Source organism: Triturus cristatus, chromosome 10 (genome assembly GCF_964204655.1).
Source record: "Triturus cristatus chromosome 10, aTriCri1.1, whole genome shotgun sequence".
In the NCBI taxonomy this organism is placed as follows: Eukaryota; Metazoa; Chordata; class Amphibia; order Caudata; family Salamandridae; genus Triturus; species Triturus cristatus.
The window spans coordinates 1,044,388,379-1,044,414,434 of NC_140593.1; the positions used below are offsets into that span (position 1 = coordinate 1,044,388,379).

General features: G+C 46.1%; 1 protein-coding gene across 2 annotated transcripts in view; it reads left to right on the forward strand.

The window, feature by feature from the left end:
- RNF216 (ring finger protein 216) overlaps positions 1-26,056 on the forward strand; it is an 883,004-nt gene that overhangs the window by 154,691 nt on the left and 702,257 nt on the right. For both annotated transcript variants that reach the window (XM_085629139.1, XM_085629141.1), the window contains one exon: positions 11,012-11,088. In XM_085629139.1, coding sequence (XP_085485265.1) covers positions 11,012-11,088 — 77 coding nt within the window. The remainder of the gene's footprint in view (positions 1-11,011; positions 11,089-26,056) is intronic.

The window sequence follows — 26,056 nt, forward strand, 5'->3', positions numbered from 1 at the left end:
GCTAAGGCACCTACATCGGAGCACGCCTGTGCGGATGAATTGAGCCCTCGGTGTGAGACTATTAACATTAAAGAGGGTAGGTCTCTGCCAGAAAGGAGTAGATATCAACTCCGATCAGCTACTGAAAAGAAGACAGGTGAGAGGAGAAAGCCGACAAATCCCCTTTGGTGTTGACTCCTAAGACTCCTGTCAAAAACTCTAAAAAAGCTAAAATTAAAAAGTGTAGGTCAAGAGAGGTGCGGTCCTTACCTAACCACCTCTTTCCCTCAGGTCATATTTTAAAATAATGGAGCAGGTTGCAGGCTCACAAACAGTTGTGGGAGAAAGTGAGAGCTTATTAAAACCAGCGGAGAATACGAGATCTCCTTTTTATTGCAGGGTATTCCACTGAGGCTCTTGAATCTTTTTCTCCGCTTGCAGAGGTTCAGGAAAATCCATCTGAGTTATCCCAGAATGGTATAAGGTCTGAAAACAATGACCCAAATGGAGTAACTTTGAACGACGTGAGTCCCGCATTGACGTATGCTGTTCGGGAAGAAGCTGCATCGGGGGCTTCAGGGGCCCAGCTGGAAGACCTGATAAATACCTTGAGACAAGAAATTTTAGCTAAATTTGAGACTTCTGAAAGTAACCAAAAGAATATTCAAGATAAAGGGGAGATTCTTGAACTGAAGATCGACCGATTAGCTAAACATACAGAGAGTCTGGAAGAGGAGGTGAAGGTCTTGGGTGAGGCCACTGCTACTAATCTAAGCGAGATCGAGAGGCTCAAACAAGGGAATAAGGCACTACAGCAGGATATGGAAAGACTCGAGCTTCAGGCCAGGCGAAATAACATCTGCCTTTTGGGAATTCATGAAAACGCAGAAGGGGCGGATATAAAAGGATTTGTCTGTAGGCTGCTGGGGGAGCTGTTTTTCAGATAGAACGGATATCGACTGGGGAAAGAGCGCCAGTGTGCACAGAGACCCGTATAGGTTACAGACAGGGAGAAAAGCTCAGCGGAAGATATTAGTTAATTTTCTTACCTATTCAATCGAGGAGCTTGTCCTGGCCCGGGCATTAAAAGAACGGTCACTGACTTACGGGGACTCTACTTATCTAATACGTTGTGATATGGGCAAAAGAACAGCTGAGCGGCAGTGGCTTAGGCTAAAAAATGAATGAACTCCGGTCCAGGGGCGCGCAAGTCCTTATGAAATTCCCGCCATGTTGAAGATCATGTGGCAGAAAAAAATGTAGAACATTCGGGAGCCGGAGGAAGTAGATGCCCTCTTAAAGCAGATGGGAGGATCTGAATAGATCTTTGACCTACATCACTGTAGGCCAAAGATATATAGCTTGTAAATATTTTGTAAATAGCATAACATGGAGGCTGGTAGTAATAAGGATCCTCAGAGGAATAGGGGGAATATATTTAGTTCATTATAAATGGTGATAGACTTTCTATACTCTATATTAGGATACACTTCACATGTTGTATACATTCTTCTATATCACCACAACATTATCTATGTTTGGGGATACAGGGTTATGTAGATTCAATGTAGGGTTTTGGTACCTGGATTCAGCTCGTTAGCATAGGGATATCTCGAAGGCGTTCGCGCCCTAAGAGATCGATAGGGGTGTTCCCCGGGGTGTGGTGGGGGGGAGGGGTCACAGGGTGTCGGGAGCATGTGGGAGAAAAAAGAAAAAAATGGTGTCCTTAATCCGCCATATGTCAGCTTTTTTTTTTTTGGGGGGGGGGGAACAAAATATTCGTTATTCTCGGCCTTCCATATTAAAGTGGAGTTAATGGATTTTTTTATGGGTTAGATTAAGAGGGCGGGAGCTTTCATATTTAATAAATGAGTAAGAATTTGGAGCATCAAACCTCATGGAATGTGAATGGAGTGAGATCTATGAGAAAACTGTCCCGTATCATAGAATTTCTTAAGAAATCCATGGCAAATGTTATTTTCTTACAGGAGACCCACTTAGAAAAAAACAAATGTTTGACCACGTTTAAAATATGGCCCTGGGTTCAGGATGTGGTCTGTTCCAACCAGAGAGGTAGTACAAGAGTAGCCATGATTATAAGATCAAATAGGGGTATTAAATTGGAAAGCCACCATACAGACACGTCTGGGAGATGGATATTGGCCAATATTAAGATTCAGAATAGGGCGTTAGTGTGTGTCAGTTACTATGGTCCGAACCAGGATAACCCAAATGCGTTAATTAAATTGGAGGCCGCCCTTTTGACAAATAACAGCCCAGTGATTATTGGAGGTGACTTTAATTTAGTTCAAAGACCAGATTTGGACAGAATATCTAAAGAAAAATATGTTACCCCTCCACACTCAATGGCAATAATCAAAACCATGATTCAGGAACTAAACTTAGTTGATGTCTGGAGAATTAAGATGGGGGATAAGAAGGGATCTACCTTTTTCAGCAAGAAATATGGTCACCACTCCCGCATTGACTATTTTTTAATAGATCAATCTCTATTTGAGGGAGTCGAAAAGGTTGAACATCTCCTTGCTACCCTCTCCGATCATTCTGCGGTCTTTCTGTCTTTGAGATTTCAGAAAAAGAGGGCTATAACAAGATGGACCCTGGATTGGACAATCTTACTAGACGAGGCTGTCCAATCCTAGATGCGTGAGGAGGTTGCAACCTTCTTTAAAGATAATAATGGGTCGGCAAAAATCTAGGTAATCTGGGACGCCTTTAAGGCTTTTCTGAGAGCCTTGGGCACCTCCTATTATGGCGGGGAAAAATCGTAGTTCTAGGCAGCGAGAGAATGACCTCTTGAAAAACATCCAAACCAAGGAGCTAGAGCTGCAAAAGGCTTCTTTAGAATCCTTTAGTAAGGTGCCCCTTCTCACTAAGGAGTTAGAGTACCTCCAACAAGAATATCAGGGTGTTCTGGATAAAATCTTATTAAATAGATGGAAGGTCAGTAAACTCCAGAATTTTTCATATGGTGAGAAGAATGTCCGGCTTCTAGCTTGGAAAGCTAAAAGTGATACAACTTGAAACCAAATAAGTAGCTTAAAAGTGAGTTCAACTGGTCATATAGTAGACACTAACACAAAAATAGGGGCTGAAGTGTGTGGTTATATGGCTAAGTTATATAAAGAGGATATTATGCCAGGGTTGGAAGATATTGAGGAATTTTTGGATAATGTTGAACTCCTATCCCTGAATGAACATCAAAGAGTCTCTTGCCTCAGAGATAAGCGAAGAGGAGATTAGAGCACGGATGAGAAGGATGGCAAGAGGGAAGGCGGCCGGGCCAGATGGCCTTCCAATAGAAATATACTTGTCTCTTGAGGATAGCATGGTATCTGTGTTAAAAAAGCTTTTTGATACTATCTTGAGGGATGGGGAGGATCCCCCGATATCTTGGGCTGAGGCAACGATAGTGTTAATTTTAAAACCAAATAAGGACCCATTGCTCGCAGAGTCTTATAGGCCTATATCCCTGTTGAACACGGATTATAAAGTGTTCACAGGGATATTAGCAGCAAGGGTTGCTAAGACTATTAAGAGTGTAGTCCATAGCGATCAGAGGGGTTTTATTCCTGGAAGGCAGCTCAATGAACTAACCTTCACAATGCTCGGCGTAGTGGATCTGACAGAATCCTTTAACCTCCCAGTTACAGTGGTGACAGTTGACGCCGCTAAGGCGTTTGACCAGGTCCACTGGCCTTATCTCTGGGAGACCCTAAGAACCCTTGGATTTCCTAAGAATCTAATAAAAGCTGTCCAGTCACTATATAGCGCACCTAGAGCTAGAGTTTTAGTTAACGGGGAGTTAACGGGCTGGTTTAGCATTATGCGAGGAACAAGACCGGGATGCCCGTTATCCCCCCTGTTATTTAATATTTATATTGAACCCTTTGCAGCTTTAATCAGACAAGATACCTCCATCCTTCCATTCAGGTATAAAGACCTTGAGGTCAAATTAGCTCTATATGCGGACGATCTTATTCTGTATACGCTCATTCCCAAGGAGGTTATCCCCAGTTTGATGGCTAAAGCAGAATTATTTGAGAAGATATCGGGGTATAGTGTAAATAGAGATAAAACTGAAATTAGAGTGGAACCAAACGTCTCAGATCTCTGGGGAAAAATATCAGATGCGCTATCTTATGTATTATAATTACCCAGAAGTTAGCGGATGTTCCTATGGTTAATGGGAGGAAGATCAGTCAGGAGGTAGGGAGATTATTGATCAGATGGGCAAATCTCCCTCTTAACTTGTATGGCAGGTTCGATTTGATTAAAATGATCGTACTCCCAAAAGTCACTTTTTTCTTTTTAACACTATACCCCTCCCATTCGACAAAGCTGAGGTAGCAAAATTACAGGGCAAGATTGGCAGCTTTATTTGGGCTTCGAAGGATCCCTGTATTTCCTGCAAAAACGTTAAGGAGAAAGTTGGAGAAGGGGGGACTGGCTCTTCCAGACTTGTGGGTATATTTACATGTTTTTCATTTTAAGAACTTTCGGATGCTGTTAAATAAACCAGATGATTCTGCATTAGGTATTCTCAATGGGGCAATGTTTAGTGATTTGGGGGGTGAACAAGAGCAGTTCCTTAAGTTTTGGGGCCCAAATAAAAAAAAAAAAGTCAGAATGAAGATTTTGTTGCAGGCAGTGAAGAACTGGGTTTATATACGGAAAAAACTTGGAATACCCTACTATTCGGATCATGCACCAATTTGGGGCTCCCCAGGCACTCTAGCCTGTTTAGACGATATGCTCAGCCTACCATTGAAGCAAGCGGTTATCTCACGTTGGGGAGATTTGAGAATAGGTACGGATCTGGTTACTTGGGAAACTTTGACTTCATGCACTCGGGGACAATTAACCAGATTTAAATACTATCAACTCTGCTTGGTGGGCTAGGCAAAATTGGGAGGAACAGATGGATGATTCTTGGTTAATTCAAGCCATGAAAGTTGGTGGTATTAATAAAGAAGTGTCCTTGTGGTATCGACTTTGATCGAAGCAGAAGACGATATAGATCAGGATATCCAAAAGCTCTGGAGTGATGATGTTGTTAATATTAATTTGAGTGAGGCTTGGATGGGCTCATTTGCATTGCTTCGAGAGACAGTTAAACCAGACTTTCTTAAACGAAATCATCTTTTTACCCTATATCGGGTATATTGATCCCCAGCAAAATTAACAACATTTTCTGGAACTCCGTTTTTGTTCAAGGTGTCGAGATCCTTTAGCAGATGACCGCCATATGTTTTTAACCTGCCCAGAGATTACTAAATTTTGGATGGACCTGTGTGAATTTTTGGCGGATGTAACAGGAATTCAGATAGAAGTAACTCCCTTACTTATATTTTTCGGAATAGGCCAAGACAGTATTTCTGTTTCAGATAAAATAGCTGCAAGACGGATTTATTATGTTATCTTAATGGGAAGACTAGAGATCTGCAGAGCCTGGAAATCCGCTGTTCCACCCCTTTTTTCTGAGCGTAAAAATAATATAATACACATACGCCAACAGGACATGGCATGTGACCCTAGAAGTCGGGAGAAGATATGGGCTATGTTGGTTGATTGGTGTCAGAGGAATGGGGTCCAATGATTAAGCCAATAAACAGCTATCGGTCCTGGTCCCCTTCTTCTGTATGTTGTGCTTGAGAGGGGTAGGAGTGGAAGCAGCTAGATTTCTTGTGTGGAACGACTTCATTCCCGTCTGGCCCTCGGTAAGGGAAAAGTAGTATCGCCAACAAGTCAATTGGCGGAATGAGGACCAAAACATTTTTTTTTAAATGGGGTGAGCCGTTTAGCTGGTTCAACCAATACTCTCAGAAATACCAGTACAGCCAATGGTGGGTAGCCATTTTTTCCACTCAAGAGACTGGTTTCAAGCTTGATTCTTTAGAACCAACAACTAGGCACTTGAGGATCTTCAGGTAAGCATAACCCCGCCTTCCTCTGGAAGGATAAGGGTAAGAATTTTATTTTATTAGCTTTGCCAATATGTGTTAGCAATTTTGTGCACCAGAATGGCTGCTGTTTAGCATGGCTAAAAGTTAGTGGGGTAAAGGAGAGTGGCGTGCAGTGTCGTAGAGTAGAGTGGAGTGGCATACAGTAGAGTTGAGTGGTGTGGAGAGGAGAGGAGTGAAGTGGAGTGTCATGGAGTAGCGTACAGTATTGTGGTGTGTCGTGTAGGGAGTAGAGTGTCGTGGCGTGACATAGTGTGTTGTGGAATGATGTAGAGCAGAGCAGATTGGAGTAGCGTAGACAGTGTTGTAGAGCGGAGTAGATGCTCATTGAGTGGAGTGGCATGGACTAGTGGGCCATAGAGTGGAGTAAAGTGGCATGGAGTGGCATAGGTGAGTTGCGTAGAACATCATAGTGGAGTAGTGTTGTAGAGTGAAGTAAAGTGTTGTAGAGTGGAGTGGCATTTATTGAAGTAGAGTATCAGTGGAACACAGTTTAATAGAGTAGAGCATCCAAGAGTATCAAGGAGTGGAGTGTCATAGAGTGAAATGTAGTACAGTGGCCTAGAGTGAAGTGGCATAAAGCCTGTGGTGCAGAGTAAATTGGCACAGGGTGCATGGTTTTGATTAAAGTGGTGTATAGTGCATTGGCGTAGAGTGCAGGGACGTAAAGTAGAATAGAGCAGTGGCATAGAGTATATTGTAGTAGAGTGAGGTGGTATAGTGTGGTGGTTCAGGGTAAAATGGAGTCGTGCAGGGTAGAGTGTAGTAGCGTAGAGTAGACTACATAAGAGTTGAATGGTGCAGAGTAGGGTGCAGGGTCGTAGAGTGGTGCAAAGTAGAGTGGTGCAGAGAGCAGTGATGTAGAGTGCGGTGAAATAGAGTGCGATAGTGTTGAGTGACATAGCGTTCAGTGGCATAGAGTAGAATGTTGTAGAGCATAGTGGTGTAAAGTGCAGTGGTGCAAAGTATTTAGTTGCAGTGGCATAGGGAGCAGTGTTTAGAGTGCAGTGGTTTAGAGTATAGTGTAGACTGCAGAGGCATAGAGTGGCGCAGCATCTATTGCAGTGGCATAAAATGCAGTTGCGTGGAATAGATTGTTTCAGAATGGAGTGGTTCAGAGTAGCACACAGTTGCGTAGAGTGGTGCAGTGTGGCACAGCGTTGATTGCAGTGGTGTAGTGTCGTATTGGCAGTGGCGTATTGTGCAGTAGAGTGAAATGACGTAAAGTGCAGTGGTGCAGAGTAGATTAGAGTGGCTTGGCGTAGAGTGACGTGGAGTATAGCGAGGCAGTAGAGTTGCAGAGAGAGCAATGTTGCATAGCAGAGTGGCATAGAGTGAAGTGGCATAGAGTTGAGTGGTGCAGAGTGGAATGGTTCAGGTAAGAGGGCAGTGGCATACAGTGGAGTGATGCAGTGGCGTAGAGTGGTGCAGAGTCAAATGGTACAGAGTCGAGTGGTGCAGAGGAAAGTGCAGTGACGTAGAGCGCAATGGTGTAGAGTGATGTAGCATGCAGTGGCATAGAGTAGAATGGTGTAGAGTATAGTGGCGTAAAGCTCAGTGGTGCAAAGTACTTGGAGTAGGTACAGTGGCATAGGGTGCATTGGTTTTGAGTAAAGTGGTGTAGAGTGAATTGGCGTACACTGCAGTGGTTTAGAGTAGAGTGGCACAGCATAGAGTGGCCTAAAGTACAGTGGCGTAGAGTAGATCGTTTCAGAGTAGAGTGGCATAGCATAGAGTGCAGTGTCGTAGAGTAGATTGTTTCACAGTCGAGTGAAGTGAAGTGAAGTGGAGTGGTGCAGGGTAGAGTATAGTGGTGCAGAATAGAGTGCAGTGGCATGGAGTAGTGGCTTAGACAGCAGTGGCATAGATTAGAGTGATGCAGCGTTGATTGCAGTGATGTGCAGTGGTGCAGAGTGGCATAAAGTGCTGTGGAATAGAGTGTAGTGGCATAGAGTAGATTGTTTCAGAAGAGTGCAGTAGCATGGAGTGGTGCAGGGTGGAGTGGCATAGAGTGCAGTATTACAGAGTGGAGTGGTGTAGAGTGTAGTGGTGCATAGAATAGTAGAGTAGAGTGGAATGGAGTGGAGTGGTGTAGGGTAGAGTGGAGTGGAGTGGTGTAGGGTAGAGTGGAGTGGTGTAGAGTGGGATGGAGTGGTGTAGGGTAGAGTGGAGTGGAGTGGTGTAGGGTAGAGTGGAGTGGAGTGGAGTGGTGTAGAGTGGAGTGGTGTAGAGTGGAGTGGTGTAGAGTGGAGTGGTGTAGAGTGGAGTGGTGTGGAGTGGAGTGGAGTGGAGTAGTGTAGGGTAGAGTGGTGTAGGGTAGAGTGGAGTGGTGTAGGGTGGAGTGGTGTAGGGTGGAGTGGTGTAGGGTGGAGTGGTGTAGGGTGGAGTGGTGTAGGGTGGAGTGGTGTAGGGTGGAGTGGTGTAGGGTGGAGTGGTGTAGGGTGGAGTGGTGTAGGGTGGAGTGGTGTAGGGTGGAGTGGTGTAGGGTGGAGTGGTGTAGGGTGGAGTGGTGTAGGGTGGAGTGGTGTAGGGTGGAGTGGTGTAGGGTGGAGTGGTGTAGGGTGGAGTGGTGTAGGGTGGAGTGGTGTAGGGTGGAGTGGTGTAGGGTGGAGTGGTGTAGGGTGGAGTGGTGTAGGGTGGAGTGGTGTAGGGTGGGGTAGAGTGGAGTGGAGTAGGGTGGAGTGGAGTGGAGTGGAGTGGAGTGGAGTGGAGTGGTGTAGGGTAGAGTGGAGTGGAGTGGAGTGGTGTAGGGTAGAGTGGAGTGGAGTGGAGTGGTGTAGGGTAGAGTAGAGTGGAGTGGAGTGGAGTGGAGTGGTGTAGGGTAGAGTAGAGTGGAGTGGAGTGGAGTGGAGTGGTGTAGGGTAGAGTGGAGTGGAGTGGAGTGGAGTGGTGTAGGGTAGAGTAGAGTGGAGTGGAGTGGTGTAGGGTAGAGTAGAGTGGAGTGGAGTGGTGTAGGGTAGAGTGGAGTGGAGTGGAGTGGTGTAGGGTAGAGTGGAGTGGAGTGGTGTAGGGTAGAGTGGAGTGGAGTGGAGTGGTGTAGGGTAGAGTAGAGTGGAGTGGAGTGGAGTGGAGTGGTGTAGAGTAGAGTAGAGTGGAGTGGAGTGGTGTAGGGTAGAGTGGAGTGGAGTGGTGTAGGGTAGAGTGGAGTGGAGTGGTGTAGGGTAGAGTGGAGTGGAGTGGTGTAGGGTAGAGTGGAGTGGAGTGGTGTAGGGTAGAGTGGAGTGGAGTGGTGTAGGGTAGAGCGGTGCAGAGAAGAGTGGAGCGGTGCAGAGAAGAGTGGAGCGGTGCAGAGAAGAGTGGAGCGGTGCAGAGAAGAGTGGAGCGGTGCAGAGAAGAGGGGAGCGGTGCAGAGAAGAGGGGAGCGGTGCAGAGAAGAGGGGAGCGGTGCAGAGAAGAGTAGAATAAAGTGGGGCAACTGAGTATGGATGGTCTGCTAGTGTATTATCATTAGACAAATCTTCAACTGAAATCACCATAACATTTGCACTCACATACACTTTTACTGATAAAACATATACAGTGTATAAACAATATGGGGAAATGTCATCACCTAGTAGTATATTGATTTGATAGTCAGCAAAGTTCACTTACAGACATTTAAATGTTGATGTTTGCTAGAAAAAGAATTAACATTGTAAAGCCTCCCTCGGGCCCTTTTCCAGAGCTAGCTTGATTGTCACATAAATCTTCTCACTTTTAAGTAAGAGAAATTAAAATAAACACTGAGTTCCCTGGAAGACGCACCTTGATTTATGATCTCTATCTTTGAATGCCCAGCAAATGTGACAAGAACAAGATTTAAAGGCCTGTTTACAGAAAGCGAGTTTGTGGAAGAATACAGTAAGCACAGTTTAAGCAACGGGACGGAAGAACTACTACTGGAGAACCTAAAGCAAAAATAATCCCAGCAAATTGAAAGCCAGAAAATGTGAGTGACATGCCACAAAGTCAGTGGTAGACAGCCAGCGAAAGCATTCCAAGGTCAACTTTCTAAAAGTCCCTAAGATGTCTTTAGCAAACTAGACAGCAGAGCTGTCTGGTAGGCTGTGACCTAGAAATGATCTTAGGGGGCAGGGTAGGGATACCCTGACTGCCTAGCCTAGCGCTTGTGGGGCAACTCCAGCGGGACCCCACCAGACCTAATTTCTTTTTATTTTTGATGGTGTTGCTTTGATCCCAAAGGTCCCCCGAGCGAGTCTCAAGAGACTCCTGAGGGACTGGGAAAATGAACTACAAAGAAATAAAATTGGGGGGTGGGTGTCCGTTGGGGAGTTGGCCTTGTACGTGATTGTAGGGCCTGGCCTTAGTCTAGACCGTGCTTCCAACTTCATGCTGGACCAAAGCCCATGCACGGTAGGGCTTTTGGCACTAGCTGTGGCTTCGGTATGCTAAATAGATCTTACTTTACTTAAAGAAACCCTAGTAATTTGCTGGGGAAAAAAACAAGCAGTGGTTAATTTATTTTTAAATGTAACCTTTTTTTATTATAAGCATATTGTGAGAATATTCTAAACAGTGATGTCTTAATTGTTCATTTTTGACTCATAATCTTAAAATAATTTTTTTAAAAACATGAACCATAGCTCTAGCTTGCCAAAGCCAGATGAACTGGGTTTGCCAATATGTATTTTCTTAAGCATATCAGTCAGGCATTTAAAAAACATTCCCCTCGAGCTCCCGCCAAAGGTTCCCACAAACTGTATGTAGTTCCTTTTAACCATGCTCAGAAGTGCTTAGTTCCTGTATAGTTTCAGTAAAGTATTCCTGAGTCCAGTTTAGAGAGTCCCTGTTTTTATTTTCTGACCGTGAACAAGTTAAGACAACAGGGTTTCATCTTTGTTTTCTATCTGGTTGTTGAAGAGAAATGTATACAATGGATACAAAAATTCTTCTTAGATATCAGGTTCCATTGATTTCTTTCAGGTTCAACATATCAGATATCTACTGATTCTTCTCTGTAACTTATTAAGTTTCATTCGGTGTGTTAAAATATATGATGAAGTGTTGTAAAGCATTTTAAGTGAATAATATATTTGCTTTTTTTGCAGGAAGTAAGGTTCCCTGATGTTACGCAGGAGTATGTAGAGGAATTGATTTTATCGAAAAAATATTTTGACTTGAACGTGTAAGTAGAACCTTATGATGGTGTTCTTTGTTAATTTGAAGTGGAAATTGTACAGTTCGAGGCATGTGGGCTGCTGAATTCATATCTGTGCATAGATCGCCGCCTAGTGTTGGGTCCGGATGTTTGCACGTTGTTGTCCTGGAAGAGTCTTCGAGGTATCCTGGGATAGGTGACTCCTCCCCTGGACTACAGTGCGCATGGGCATCCCCTCCATCCTCAGATTGTTTTTTTCCGCCAATGGGTTCGGATGTGCTATCTTAGCTCAAGTTAGGAAAAACTTTATCGAGGCCAAAAGGCCTTTAGTTCGCGTCGGTACTGTTTTTCTCGATCGGTTTCGATACTCCTTTGTTAGTTTAACAACATTCAGCACCGACTTTTCGCTTCTTACCTGCCCATCGACGATGGAATCGAGGACACCGTTCAAAAGATGTCCGGTATGCAATGCGAAATATCCCCACATCGACGTCCATCCGGTGTGCAACAAATGCCTTTCGCCGGATCACGACGAATCGACATGCATGGCCTGTGCCCGGTTCCGTTCCAAGAAGACTCTACGGAATCGACGAGCGGCAAGACTCGAAGCGCAGCACGCTGCACCGGCCCCGGCAGACATCTTCAACGCCGAGACCGAAGATGTCGAGGAATTGGAGATCCTACCCTCCAGTCCCGTTTCCGAACATGACTCCGGATCGAACGACGTCGACGAATCACTCTTTCACAGAGATGAAGACGACACCGAGGTAGGAGACTACGATGAGGCCTTAGGGGCCGAAGAGAGTAGCTCCAATGACGAGCAAGGCCTACCCGTTCAGACTGAAGAGAGCCCAGTGCCACAGTCTATGGCTCCGGTCGAGGGATCGCCTTCGGGCCTTACCCGAGACCTATCCCGCAGTTCTTCAGCCCCGCCCTCGGGCCCGGCCTCGGACGTTCAGCGGCAGCCATTATTACCTAAACCGGCTGGTTTCCCTTCTTCCAAACCGAAAGCTGCACTGGTTCAATCGAAACCGAAACCAAAAGTGGCGCTGGTCGGATCGAGGCCTTCCACACCTTCGACGCCAGCGAAGCGCGTCGGCACCGAGCGCACCAAGCCAGACTTCGGTGCCGAACTTGAAGCGGCCGACGTCGGAGTCGGCATACGGAAAAAGGCCTTCGGTGCCAACAAACCTGATCGGTTCCCGGCGTCGACGCCATCGACTCCGACACCAAAGGTCACACTGCCGGCTGCGTCTCACATCGCTTCCACGGCAACACCGAAGCCTCATGCATCGAAGACGTCGACGGCCATTCCCGCCCCTCGACTCGATGACCCGCCGGCGCCGAAAAAGTCGACGACCGCCTCGACAGACCTGGTCGGCACGAAAGCCTCAAAGACGCTCCAAGTCCGACCTGGTGCAGCACAAAGCAGCAAAACCAAAACGGTCCTCCAGGACACGTCGGGCTCCGGCCCAATAAAAGCTCCAGCAGCCTCTTCGGTGCCAGCCAACATTACTTTTGGCCTGCCTCCGTCCACGATCCCAAAAATATTCCAACTCAGGACACGGGTCGCCCACACCACAACTACACCTCCTGAGGCGTCTCCGTCACATGTCATCGACGCCATCACCGCAGGGTGGTTATCCACGAACGGAGGATAACTTCGGAGCCACCTTTGGACCCTTTCCGGATCCCGCTAAAAAGGAAGCTGCCTGTGGACTCAGAACCTCTCCTAAGCGAATCTTACCACTCGCCCTACCAGGATCCACAATCATACTCTTCCCACACACTCCGACACGGATGTGTTGGGGGATTACATGGATGACCAAGTCCCCTACCACGGAGACATAGACCCTGATTACCAGCAGGACCCTGATCAAACTTGGGGCGACCCTGTAGATCCAGGTGCACCTCTAGATGCACAGGACCCACAACTCTATGGGGCGAAAACATCTCCCACAGAGGACACTGCAGCGTTCAACGCTCTTATCGAACGTGCCGCAAATAATCATGGAGTGCAGCTTCACTCTGACACCATCGAGGACGACTTTCTTATGGACACCTTTGCATCCTCAGAAAGACATGTAAAAACTCTGCCCATGTTGAAAGGGGTCCTCAAACCAGCCAAGGACATCTTCAAAGAACCCACCAGGGCACGAGTGATAAACCCCAGGATCGATAAGAAATACAGATCGGCGCCTGGGGACCCTACTTACATCAGAGGCCAATTACCACTAGACTCCATTGTCGTGGCGAATGCTCGCAAGAGGGCACACTCGCAGACGACAGGTGACGCTCCTCCCCCGGACAAAGAGTCCAAGGTGCTAGAGACCTCCGGCAAGCGAGTTGCCGCCCAGGCTGCCAACATATGGCGCATAGCCAACACTCAAGCGCTCCTCGCTCGCTACGATAGAGCGCACTATGACACATTGGAACAACTACTCCAACATCTCCCTGACCAGTACAAAGAAGGTGCAGAAATTCTTATCAAAGAGGGACAGCTACTCACAAATGCTTCCATCAAGTGTGCACTAGATGCCGCAGACACGGCTGCCAGGGCCATTAACACAAGCGTCATGCTGCGACGACATGCCTGGTTGCGAATCTCCGGATTCAAACCGGAGGTGCAAAATAATCTACTCAACCAGCCTGTCAACCCCGACTATTTATTCGGACCGGAGGTTGATACCACCCTTGAGAAAATAAAAAAGGACACGGACACCGCAAAGTCCATGGGGGCTCTCCAGACTCAGTCCTTTCGGAGCAGCTCCTTTCGTCGCCCCGGAAATAGAGGAGCAGGTAGAGGACAGGGGTCACAGCAGACATACAACAAGGGCAATACACAAACCACCTACGATAAAAACACCCGGGGTGGACATCGTGGCTCCAGTACAAAGGGAAGAGGACGCGGCTACGGCAACACCAGGTCCTCCCCCAAGAACAAGCAGTGACGCCCTCTCCCTTCCTCCCGACCACATAACACCTGTCGGGGGAAGGCTACAAAGGTTCCTGTCCACGTGGAACTCCATCACCACGGACAGGTGGGTCAAAGATATTGTCAAATACGGTTACTGTCTAGAGCTAACCTCCACTCCACCCACAATTCCTCCAAGAAACCGTCCTATGTCCTCAGAGCACTTAACGCTCTTACAGCAGGAGGTGCAAAGCATGCTTCTAAAAGGCGCAATAGAGGTCGTACCCGTCCACGAGCAAGGTACGGGGGTGTACTCCCTGTACTTTTTAATACCGAAGAAGGACGGGTCACTCAGACCTATATTAGACCTGAGACCCCTAAACAGATGCATTCTTTCAGAGCATTTTCACATGCTCACTCTCCAGCAAGTCCTCCCGCTGCTCAAGCAGGGAGACTTTCTAGCCACACTGGACCTCAAGGATGCGTATTTCCACATACACATTCACCCATCACACAAAAAATACCTCAGGTTCACTGTTCAAGGACAGCACTACCAATTCAGAGTCCTTCCCTTCGGCGTGACAACGGCACCAAGGGTGTTTACAAAGTGCCTAGCTACTGTGGCGGCACATCTACGGAGGCAGCACATACACGTCTACCCTTACCTGGACGACTGGCTCGTTCAAGCAAAGTCAGCCCAGCAATGTGCCAGCCACATGTCCCGCACCATTCACCTCCTTCACAGTCTGGGGTTCTCACTAAATTACCCAAAATCCCATCTCCAGCCCGCACACGTACACCAGTACCTAGGTGCGACTATAGACACTCTGGCGGCCACAGCTCAGCCAAATTTAGTGAGGATCAACAGCATGCAAATGCTGATCTCCAGGTTCAAACCCCAACACTCACTTCCAGCACGAGTGTTCATGCAGTTGATAGGCATGATGGCCTCCTGCATTTTCATAGTCCCACACGCGAGATTACATATGCGCCCGCTTCAGGAGTGCTTAGCACGTCAGTGGAATCAGGCTCAAGGACAGTTGAAAGACCTAGTGTTGGTGAGCGGTCGGGCATACAACTCTCTGCATTGGTGGAATCCTCAAAACCTTTGCAAGGGCCGACCGTTCCAAGAGCCTGTTCCACAAATAGTACTGACAGCGGACGCGTCTCTCCAGGGATGGGGAGCTCATGTACTCCACTACACAGTGCAGGGACTATGGACGACACAACAGAAGAAGATGCACATCAACCTTCTGGAACTGATGGCAATCTTCCTGGCCATGAAGGCATTCAAAGTACATCTGTGCAACAAAGTCGTGTTGATCCGGACGGACAACATGACTGCCATGTACTACATACAGAAGCAGGGAGGAACACACTCTCCACAGTTGTCTCATCTGGCTCAGAGCATGTGGAAGTGGGCCATTCAGAGGAACATGTTCCTCATGGCAGAGCACCTCCCGGGCAAGGACAACCAGATGGCGGATCTGCTCAGCAGACACAGCCACCAGATGCACGAGTGGGAGTTACACCCATCAGTACTCCAACCGTACTTCCAGCAGTGGGATCATCCAGAGATAGACCTCTTCGCCACAAGCGAAAACGCAAAATGCCAAAGCTTTGCCGCCAGGTTCCCACATCCGCAGTCGCAGGGCAATGCGATATGGATGAACTGGTCCGGCAGATTTGCGTACACTTTTCCCCCAGCACCGTTGATACCGCTGGTGGCTCGCAAACTCCGACAACACTCCCTGACACTCGTCCTAGTTGCTCCTACGTGGGCACGCCAGCCATGGTACACCACCTTCCTCGAACTTTCCGTGGTGCCGCATCAAAGGCTGCGGATCAAACCCGCGCATTTGACGCAGAACCATGGAGAGATTCAGCACCCAGATCCGCAACAGCTGAACCTGGCAATCTGGCTCCTGAAGTCCTAGAGTTTGGCTACCTCAACCTGCCACCTGACTGTATGGACATCATCAAGGAGGCCAGGAGACCCACTACAAGAGCTTGCTATGCAGCCAAATGGAAAAGGTTCGTCATTTATTGTAGTAATAATGACATTAACCCGCTGGACGCATCCATCCAAAACATCATTTGTTACCTCTTACACCTATACCGATGCAATCTGGCATACACCTCTATACGTGTCCATTTGACCGCAATCTCAGCCTATCTGCAAACCAGGCAGCACCTCTCACTATTCAGAGTGCCTGCCATCAAAGCATTCTTGGAAGGACTCAAACGAGTCATTCCACCAAGCCACCCACCGGCTCCAATGTGGAACCTCAACCTGGTCCTCACACGCCTGATGGGTCCACCCTTTGAACCTCTACACTCATGCGAGATTCAATTCCTCACCTGGAAAGTAGCTTTCCTGGTAGCAATCACTTCTTTAATAAGGGTTAGTGAACTCCAGGCACTAACAGTTCAAGAGCCATTTATACAGGTTCACGCCAACAGGGTCGTACTACGTACCAACCCCAAATTCATGCCCAAGGTAATCTCGCAGTTCCACATGAATCAAACTATTGAACTGCCCGTTTTCTTCCAAAACCCACAAACTGTCGCGGAACGAGCACTCCATACACTAGACGTAAGGAGGGCCCTCATGTACTACATCCACAGGACTAAACCCTTTAGGAAGACAAAACAACTGTTCGTTGCCTTTGCCCCACACCACAAGGGTAACGCCATCTCCAAAGCAGGGATAGCCAGATGGATAGTTAAGTGTATTCAAATTTGTTATCAAAAGGCAAAACGCACATTAACTATTCCCCCACGAGCCCACTCAACACGTAAGTTAGGGGCCTCCATGGCTTTTCTAGGAAATATTCCCCTGCATGATATATGTAGAGCAGCCACCTGGTCCACCACACACACATTTACCAAACACTATTGTGTAGATGTGCAATCAAAACAGCAGGCAGCTGTAGGACAGGCTGTTCTCAAAACCCTTTTTCAGACCGCTGCAGCTGGCACTGGTAGCCGCCGCTAATAGAGGGCACTGCTATACATTCTATGCACAGATATGAATTCAGCAGCCCACATGCCTCGAACTGAATATGCTACTTACCAGTATGCATCTGTTCTTGGCATGTAGGGCTGCTGACATTCATATCGCCCTCCCTCCTCCCCGGCGCCTGTAGCAGCTGCAGCTCTCAGAATTACTGTAAGCATGGTCATCACTTTTCTGTATCTACTCCATCACTGCCACAATGGCGAAAAACAATCTGAGGATGGAGGGGATGCCCATGCGCACTGTAGTCCAGGGGAGGAGTCACCTATCCCAGGATACCTCGAAGACTCTTCCAGGACAACAACGTGCAAACATCCGGACCCAACACTAGGCGGCGATCTATGCACAGATATGAATGTCAGCAGCCCTACATGCCAAGAACAGATGCATACTGGTAAGTAGCATATTCATTTGTATTTGTGTTAGATTTATTCATACTTCTCCTACCTCCTCAAACAATCCTAAAAATGTGATGTCTTGTTTTTATTACAGAATATAGATCTATATTGAATTGAGCAAATTTGGGTCCTTGACTCTCACTTTAGTTTACCAGTTCTTCATGATATCTTTATTGACCATGAATTTTCACTAGCATCATCTTTGGTCACTTTTTCAGGTCATGTATGATAAGTGACCATATTTGTGCAGAGCCATCGGTATAGCACATGATCTTGTACTCTTGTATGGGTAAAACATTGGAGGATATTGTGTATATTTCAAAAATTGTTCTGTTGGAGTGTATGGACAATTTTACAACTGTAGCATTTAAAGAATCGGCACATTGCACCCAACTCAGGTGTAGAGTGTGTTCATTAGGAATATTTGCTTTTATTTCTGCTCCTAGTGTAGGTTTGGAGGGAACTATGATGACTTGTTTTCACCTGTCCCAAAGGGCGTTCTTACAGTATAGCTTACTGTACTAGGATGAGGATTTTCTCACTAGGACTGAAGTGTTAGATGCGATCCAGATGCTTTGAAAGTTGTCTGTCTTTCATTCTATATAACGTGTGTGAAGTTGGCCTGGTATATGCTGTCCACTAATTAAAGTGGGCACCTTGTACCAGTCCAAACAACCCTTATGGTGATTAGGTCAAAGATAACCTTTATTGAAAGCTATCCTAGTGGTAGCTATGGAGAGCAGCCTTCGGGCTAAGTCTTGAAGGAATGTTAAGCACCTTGTTTTACCAGATTGCAACCTTATAGTATTGGTTAAATGAAAGGGAAACCACACAATAGTTATAAAAAATATGTATTTATTATCTATAACACTCTAGTATCCTCTACACGAGGATAGAACACAAATCAAATAATACAGTTGCAAAGAATCAAACTTAAGTAGCACAATACACAGTGGGCTCCAGGGGGAGACCAAACCATATACTCAATAAGTGGTAAAAGAACCACGACTCGGGACTAGACTTCGTCTAGGAGGTGAGGAATTGCTGGGACCACAAGAAACTACCCTAGGTGAGTGAGTAGGGACCCCACGGAGGACGGGTGCAGAGTGAGAACATGACCGCATGGTCCGTACAATTCAATGGGAAAGTTGCGGTTGGACAATTAGTGATTAAGGACCCTTCTCGGCAGATTACGAAGACAACCCTTGGAACTTAAGAGTTTGAAGAGTCACCCCACGCATGGATACCTTTGTACCAGAGTTATCTATCCCAGAGGAGCCGGGTGCATAGGCATGAAATGGCGTTGGAAATCCTTGCCGTTCTCTATGGATGTCAACAAAGAAATGCTGCTGCTGGAAGTACGAGAAGTGTCGGGTGTAATCCAAACGTGGATTCTAGGTGGGATGAACCTGAAAGCAGACGGGACAGACTCTGGGTCACTTTGGAGTGACCAGGGGCTCGGTAGACGAATGCCCACCAATGTCGGGTGATGACGGTGATCTTGACTCTTTAGCTGCGAGGACCCGGAGATGTCTAGGACGACCAGGAGCCGGTGGCGAGCTGTCCCACGAAGGATGTCGAGTGCTGAGGTGTCTGTGTCCGGCGGGATCACCAATCAAGCCTTGGCAGCAGCAAACATGTGGTTGGTCAAATTCGGCGTCGATTTGGCTCAGCAACGACCAGGAGACTCACCACAGCAAGGGGAGTCAGAACAGGCCTGGAGCAACCAGGGGAGCCCAAATAAAGCAAAGTTGACCCTCTGGTGGACCCACAGGCCAAAGGGACCGGAGTCGCGAGGGGTCCTCAGGCGATTTCACAGGATACCAGCAAGCAGGGCACAGAGCGCGAGGATGCAGACTCCTTCTCAGAAAAGATGTGCTGGGGTCAGGGCTACCAATGGCCCAATGCACAAATTGTTGCACGACAGCAAGCATGTGCAGCTGCAAATGAACGCGGTGCACAGGGTATACGGTCCCTACGAGGGATATCCGCCTCTAACTCAGTGAGAGGGCAGCTCAACCTCGGAGACCTTCAGAAACCACCTCCTGTGTTGCTGGAGCCTTTTGAGTCTGCAGGAGCTCAGGATCAGCCATCCGGTCAGATGCGTTACGGTGCCCGTGTTTGCTGGGGAGTGACTCCTTCACCCCAAAGGAGATTATTCTGATGTCTTGGGGGGGCTACAGGGTCCAGCACGGAGCCTGTATGGATCACAGACAGTAGCGTGACTGGGGACGACAAGGGGAGATTAAGTCGAGCCCAAGGGAGGACCAGCGAAGTCCAGCGTTTCCAGACGGTCGAAGTGGAGTGGTATCTTCTTGCAGAATCTGGTCCACATAAAATCTAATGTCAGTAGCCAGGTAACCCATGTTATACCCACGGGGAAGGGTTGGACAGATTCTAGGGAGCCTCCTAGGGGAGGGACAGGACAGAGGGGTGGCTACACCCATGTCCTTTGTCCAGTTTCGTGCCAGAGCAGGAGTAAATGGCTCCCAGAACTGGTTTGAGCTGGACTATGCACAGGGATGCCAAATGTGCCCCTCGTGCAGACTTTCTGGCACGGAGACCGTGCACCCACCCAGCCCCAATACACTAAATCCTGTCTGGGAGGTGGTCACACCTCCCTGTGATAGGATACCTATTGTCCGACCTTCCTCTGCGCGAGATTGGCTCCGCAGCTGGAGGGCAGACTTGTGGCTGTGGCTGGCAGCATCAATTTTGTGCTGTAAGGCTTGAGGAAAGTTGGTACCGGTAGACATGGGTACCCCCAGAACCTCGGTTCTGAGGGGAGGAATCATACCTCCCACTCCAGTTACTGGTGTGGAGGTATGATTCCAAGGTGTTTCACATCAAACACAACATACTTCGTTGCAGTCGTTTTCGAGATGGCATTTACCACGAGGTTATAATGCACCTCTACCTGTATGTCTGGCAGTATCAAATAGAGCTCGAGGCACTCTGCTTGTGCAGGAGCACCCTCACGTAAAACCCAGCACCATGCCTTCAGGATTGTTAAGGCTTGCTATAGGGGTGACTTATAATGTTTTACGTGTAGTGATATATATAGATATAGTGAACCTATATCTCTTGTAAGTGGTGCAAGCACCAGCTTTCACAGGTTGCAGTAGCAGACCTGAGGTTCTATTTTGCATGGCCTTTCATGGGTGGCATAATACAAGCTTCAGCCCATGGGAGGCCTCTGGGGTACTTACGCCTTGGGTACATGTGTACCATATACTAGGGACTGATAAGGGTACCCTAGTGTCCAATCTGGAGTTTTACCAAAGTACATACATGTCAATTGAAGGGAGAAAACAGTTAGGCTGGGGTCCTGAATAGCAGGATCCCAGCCAGACTAGTCAAAACAGTGGGAGCAAAAAATGGGGGTAAACATAAGAAGCAGATCCTACTTTCCTACAGTATGTGTCGCCTCAAATGCTAGGAGCAACCCTAATCACTAGTTTCGTTTTGTTGTCTACTGTCTGTAAATGTTTAATCTGTAATCTAACCACGTGCAGTTCACGTAAGATAGCGGTTAGTGCTTTTGTGTAATTTTTTCTAGAAAACGTAGGAGTTTTGTACTCGTGCTGTGGATTTTCTCGCTCTGCATAATGTGGCAAGTAAGCTCTGCTGAAGTTAAGAAACTTGATTAGGCCGTGCTTGATTACTCGTATGCTTTGAAAATCAGATTAAGATCGGCAATGTAAGATTTTTTGTAAATTGATTTTATATCCATGTCTCCTTATGCATCCTAGTCAGGTGTTCAGTCATCATCTGTAATTAAAATTTCGCAACGGTGCAGGGTGGTGATAACTTTCGTTTATAATGCATTTTATCTTTGATTTACCTGTTATCGGTATTTGATGCGCTAAGACGCAAGCAACAACCACGCCCTCCAGATGGTGGTCTATTTAGAGATACCATATTGCGTCCACGCAGCGGGAGGTGCCGCTGACGTGCCAAAGGCAAAGTCCTCTGTATCCGGTTGGCCCAGACCGCGCCTGTCACCAGAGCCCGTCGTCAATTTGCTTCACAACCTAACCAAAGACTAGTGCACTCAAGGGGAGCTGGTCACCTATTATATCTCGGGTAGGGAAAATGCTTGCACTATTTTTTGAACCCTATAATGTCATTAATATGTATTCTGTATTTTTCAGGGCTGTAATAATCTGTAAGCTATTAGCAGGGAGATAGCGAGTAATACTGCCTCTTGTGTTCTTGTAGATGGTACCAGCTCTGAAAATAATTCGACAGATTGTAGGATTATCTATACCTTGATCAGTGCCAGATGTTTAATTAAAAATAAAGTTGAATTTGCAGAGATTCTAGAGCATCATGCAATCGATATAGCATTTGTCACGGAAACCTAGGCAGATTCTACTTTAGGACCAGATCTAGTCACAGCGATACCCCCAGGTTACTCTTTGTTTAGATTGGAGAGGATATGTGGCTTAATGGTAGTTTACCGTAGCAATAAGGCAGAATCATTACCACTCATGCCTGTTTAGGAGTGTGAAGTACCCTCATTTAAAATCGGGGTGCTAATGTATCTCCCTCCTGGCCCGAATGCTATATTTGAGCAAACCGTGTGTTTGATATTAAAATCCTGTCTCCAGCAATCAGAATTTATCTTATTAGGTGATTTTAATTTCTATCTTGAGGCCTCTGCTGACAGAGACACATAATATTTAGTGGATACACTGGCCAGTATGAGCTTAACCCATTTGGTTCAGGACTCTGCCCACCTGGCAGGCCATACCCTTGATGGGATATTTTCAAACAATCCATTTCTTACGGTTACTGCCTCGTTAACTCTGACATGGTCTGATCATAAGGCTGTTCTGTTCCATTTACCGATTGCTAAAACCTCATCCCCTACTAATACCTCTTACAACACTCGAGTATCACATATAAAATTGAGTCTGCGCAGTTTAATCAGATTTTGTCTGACACCCTCCCAGAAGATGTGAAAGACTTCGCAACCTCACATTCCTCAAACTGGCTGTGCTCAGCTGCTGACCAATTGCTGCATTTAAAATCACACAATTGCAATAGAAACAAACCGTCAGCTCCCTAGTTTTCAGAGAAGCTAAGACTCCAAAAACAACACTGCTGTAGACAGGAATGCAAATGGAGGGAAAGTTACGAGCCCTCTGAAAGATATAAATATATAAACAATGCATTTAGAAATACTAAACTTTGAATCAGACTGCAAAATCCTCCTACTTCATCAATAAAATCATGTTTGCTAAAGATTCAGCTAAAACCTTTATCCAGACAGTTAATACCCTAACTAACTCCAGGAACACGAATACCTCGGGTGGCAATCAATCCTTTTTGTAATATTTCTCATTAAAACGAAAGTAGCTGAAGTTTATAATGATTTTGCCTCCTATAAGGAAGCTAGTTGGGATCGAACTGAAGTACGTTCCCCGTGCCCCCCTGCACACCCCCCCCCCCAACAAATTTGCTGACTGACTTTATATCTCTTACATTACAACATGTTCAAAGGATATTTTCTTATTTAAAATCAGGCTCCCTTGATCCTTGTCCACCTGTAATCCTACAGATGGCCTTAGTTACTGTAGCTACTCATCTCACGAAGATTTTTAATGAGATGTTGAGAGAAGGGTGTTTTCCTAAAGCCTGGGAAATAGCCTCCGTATTACCTCATAAAAAAAACCTACACTTAATAACCCTTTAGAACTAAGCAGTTACTGTCCCATCTCTCATCTCAATTTGCCAGCCAAAGTAGTGGAAAAGGCAAGGAATGCAAAACTAACCTTTTCTGGACAATCACCTACTTCCAGACTCCAACCAATTCAGGTTGAGAAGCGGACACAGCATGGGGCCAGCACTGATTGTGGCCACTAAGGAGACCGAACGAGACAAACTTTTGCATGCGTTTGCTAAGATCATTCCTTTTGGGCAGAGAGCAATCTGTTGCGCCCAATGAATTTTTCTCTTGTCCCTTTTCTTTGCCATGTGGTGTGCCGCAGGGATCATCCTTAAGCCCTCTTCTTTTAAACATTTACGCTACACCTCTAGTCAGATTGATCAGATCCTTTGGGTTTTCCCTAGTGTCATATTCAGACGATACACAGATTGTGGTTTCGATAGCTAACGACAACCAAGATGCGGGCATCAGATTTCATGATTGCATTCTGGAAGTGGGCGAGTGAATGAAGGAAAATTGCTTGATATCAAACTTTGGGAAGACTAAGGTTCTTCTGGGTGGGAACGACCCATCCTTTTGGTCCACTATTTGGTGGCCACAGAATTTAAGAATACTCCCTGTCCCAGTTAAGAAAGTCATGAACCGGAGTATCATGTTTGACAGGCTGACATTTGGGGATCCAATCAATGCGCTCACCTAATCTTCCTTTAATACTCTGAGGATAATAAAAAAAAAAAATCTTCCCTGCATTCCCTATGAGCTACAGAAGACCATAATTGTGATGTTAGTCTTCTCGAAAATGTACACGAACCACATAGTGCTGTAGAAGTTTCATAGGCTGTGCCGCTAAACTCTGGAATAAACTTCCTTTAAAATTGAAATCCCAGCCAAATCTACTTCAATTTAGAAAAGCTTTAAAAATGCAGTTTTTGCCAATTAACATCCAGCTATCGCATAATTCTTACGTAGCCCCGGCGCTAAGATGCTTCCGGTGTAGTAAATTAGAAATGTATATTATATGATTTTAACTTGAGCATTTGGGGCTTCTTAATTACTCGGATAGATCATGTGGTAATATTAGGTGGATGAAAATAATTTTCTGTTTTTGCTGGGTTTCTAGGGGCATATTTTCTACAGAGTTTTTAATGAGCTTGTACAGTTCCTGATCTTTCCGGTCCACCCCGATTGTTACCGTTTGGCAGAGAGAGCGTTTTGGACAATCCCCACTACCATCTCGGGACTTTTGCGTTTGCCATTTTGGTGAGATTGCTGCTCCAGTGACTACAATGCACTTGGGGGCACCATATTTAAGGCTGCAGAAGTTGAGGCAGTGCGAAGGGGTTGCACAGTGGGCATGCTGAAGGTGAGCCCAAGCAAGCCTGTCTGTGTCTGACCGTCGCCAGTACCACTGCACCTTTTTACCCCACATACCGTCCCCCAGGCTCCAAGAATGATTTTAGTCTCCGGTCACTGGACAAAGTATCCCCATATATTTTAAAGCCTGATAGTTTAAGTCACCCAATAACAAAAAGCTATCATGGGGAAGACACACCAGATATGGAAGTTAACCTACTGTTGACAGACTTGAGGATGGCAGGCCTGTCACAACTAGTAGTAGGCCCAACTCGTAGTGTCGGCCATACACTTGATTTATTATTTAGCAATGCTCTAAAAAATAAGTTAGTCATCCAACTCCCCTCACATGGACTGATCACTATTTGATTGAATTTGAAATTCCACTGACTTCTTCTCCTAAACCACAGCACAAGGAGTTGGTACGACATGTGTGCCCTGTAAGAAAATACATTTGTCAAACTTAAAGAACCATTTTCAACCCCCACTCCTGAAGATGCCCTTAGATATAGAAAGGGTCAGCACACAGTTCCATGATACCTTCCTTAAGCCCATCGAGTTGGTGGCCAGCCCCTTCCAGACTAATAAAGAATAGGTGGGAAAAACACAAATGGTTTGGTATAATTAAGAACTTAAATTTGAAAATCGGAAGTGTAGGAAACTTGAAAGGGCATGCCGCTGGTTGAAAACTTCCCTGGATAGAAGCGCTTATAAATTAGCCCTTGCAATTTTTCATAAACATCTGAGAGAAGCACGCAGGCACTTTTTGGTAGTTCAGACTGGAAAACCTGGAAATTCTGCTAAAGAGATCTGTAAGATTCTAAATGAATTTACAAATCCAGAAGCCTGTAGGGCTTCCATCCCTGACTCTTTAGTTAATTATTTTAGTGAAAAGATTAACAAAATATATAATGACTTTGACCTACAAAGCGAATCTGGATTAATAAGATAAGGGCAGGGTTCTATTTTCCCAATTGTTTCAGGTCAATTAATTAATGTTGAATCGGCTGCATTGGAAGAGGTTCAAGAAATAATATACAATACCAAGTCAGGATGGCTAGAAGATGTGTGTCCAGCTCATTTTTTTTGCTTTTGTGGTGCCTCTACTACCAACACATATCCTGGATTTGTTTAACTTATCCCTAAAGTCTGCCAATGTGCCACATGTGTTGCACCCATCTTAAAGAAACCCACAGCAGATCCCACCATTTTTGCCAATTACTGCCCATATTTCACTATTACCATTTCTCAGCAAGATCATGGAGAAACTGGTTAATAATTCTCTCACTCAGTATTTAGTGAATGATCCTATCCTGGACCTCTCACAATCAAAGTTTAGAGCAGCCCATAGTATACAGACATCTCTCCTGGCTGCTAAGGAAACGATCATAACTAGCAAGGATGAAAGCAGATAAGCTATGCTGATCTTGTTAGATGTATCTGCAGCTTTTGATATGGTATCTCATAGATTGCATGAGATAGAAGGGCAAGGACAGGCGTTGACCTGGCTGAGGGACTTTATGACAGACTAAATTCAATTGGTTTCCATCAACCCTTTTAGTAAAAAAATTGGAACCAACACTTGAGTGAGGATCGACATTGAGCCTCACACTCTTAAATATAAAAGTGCATCCTCT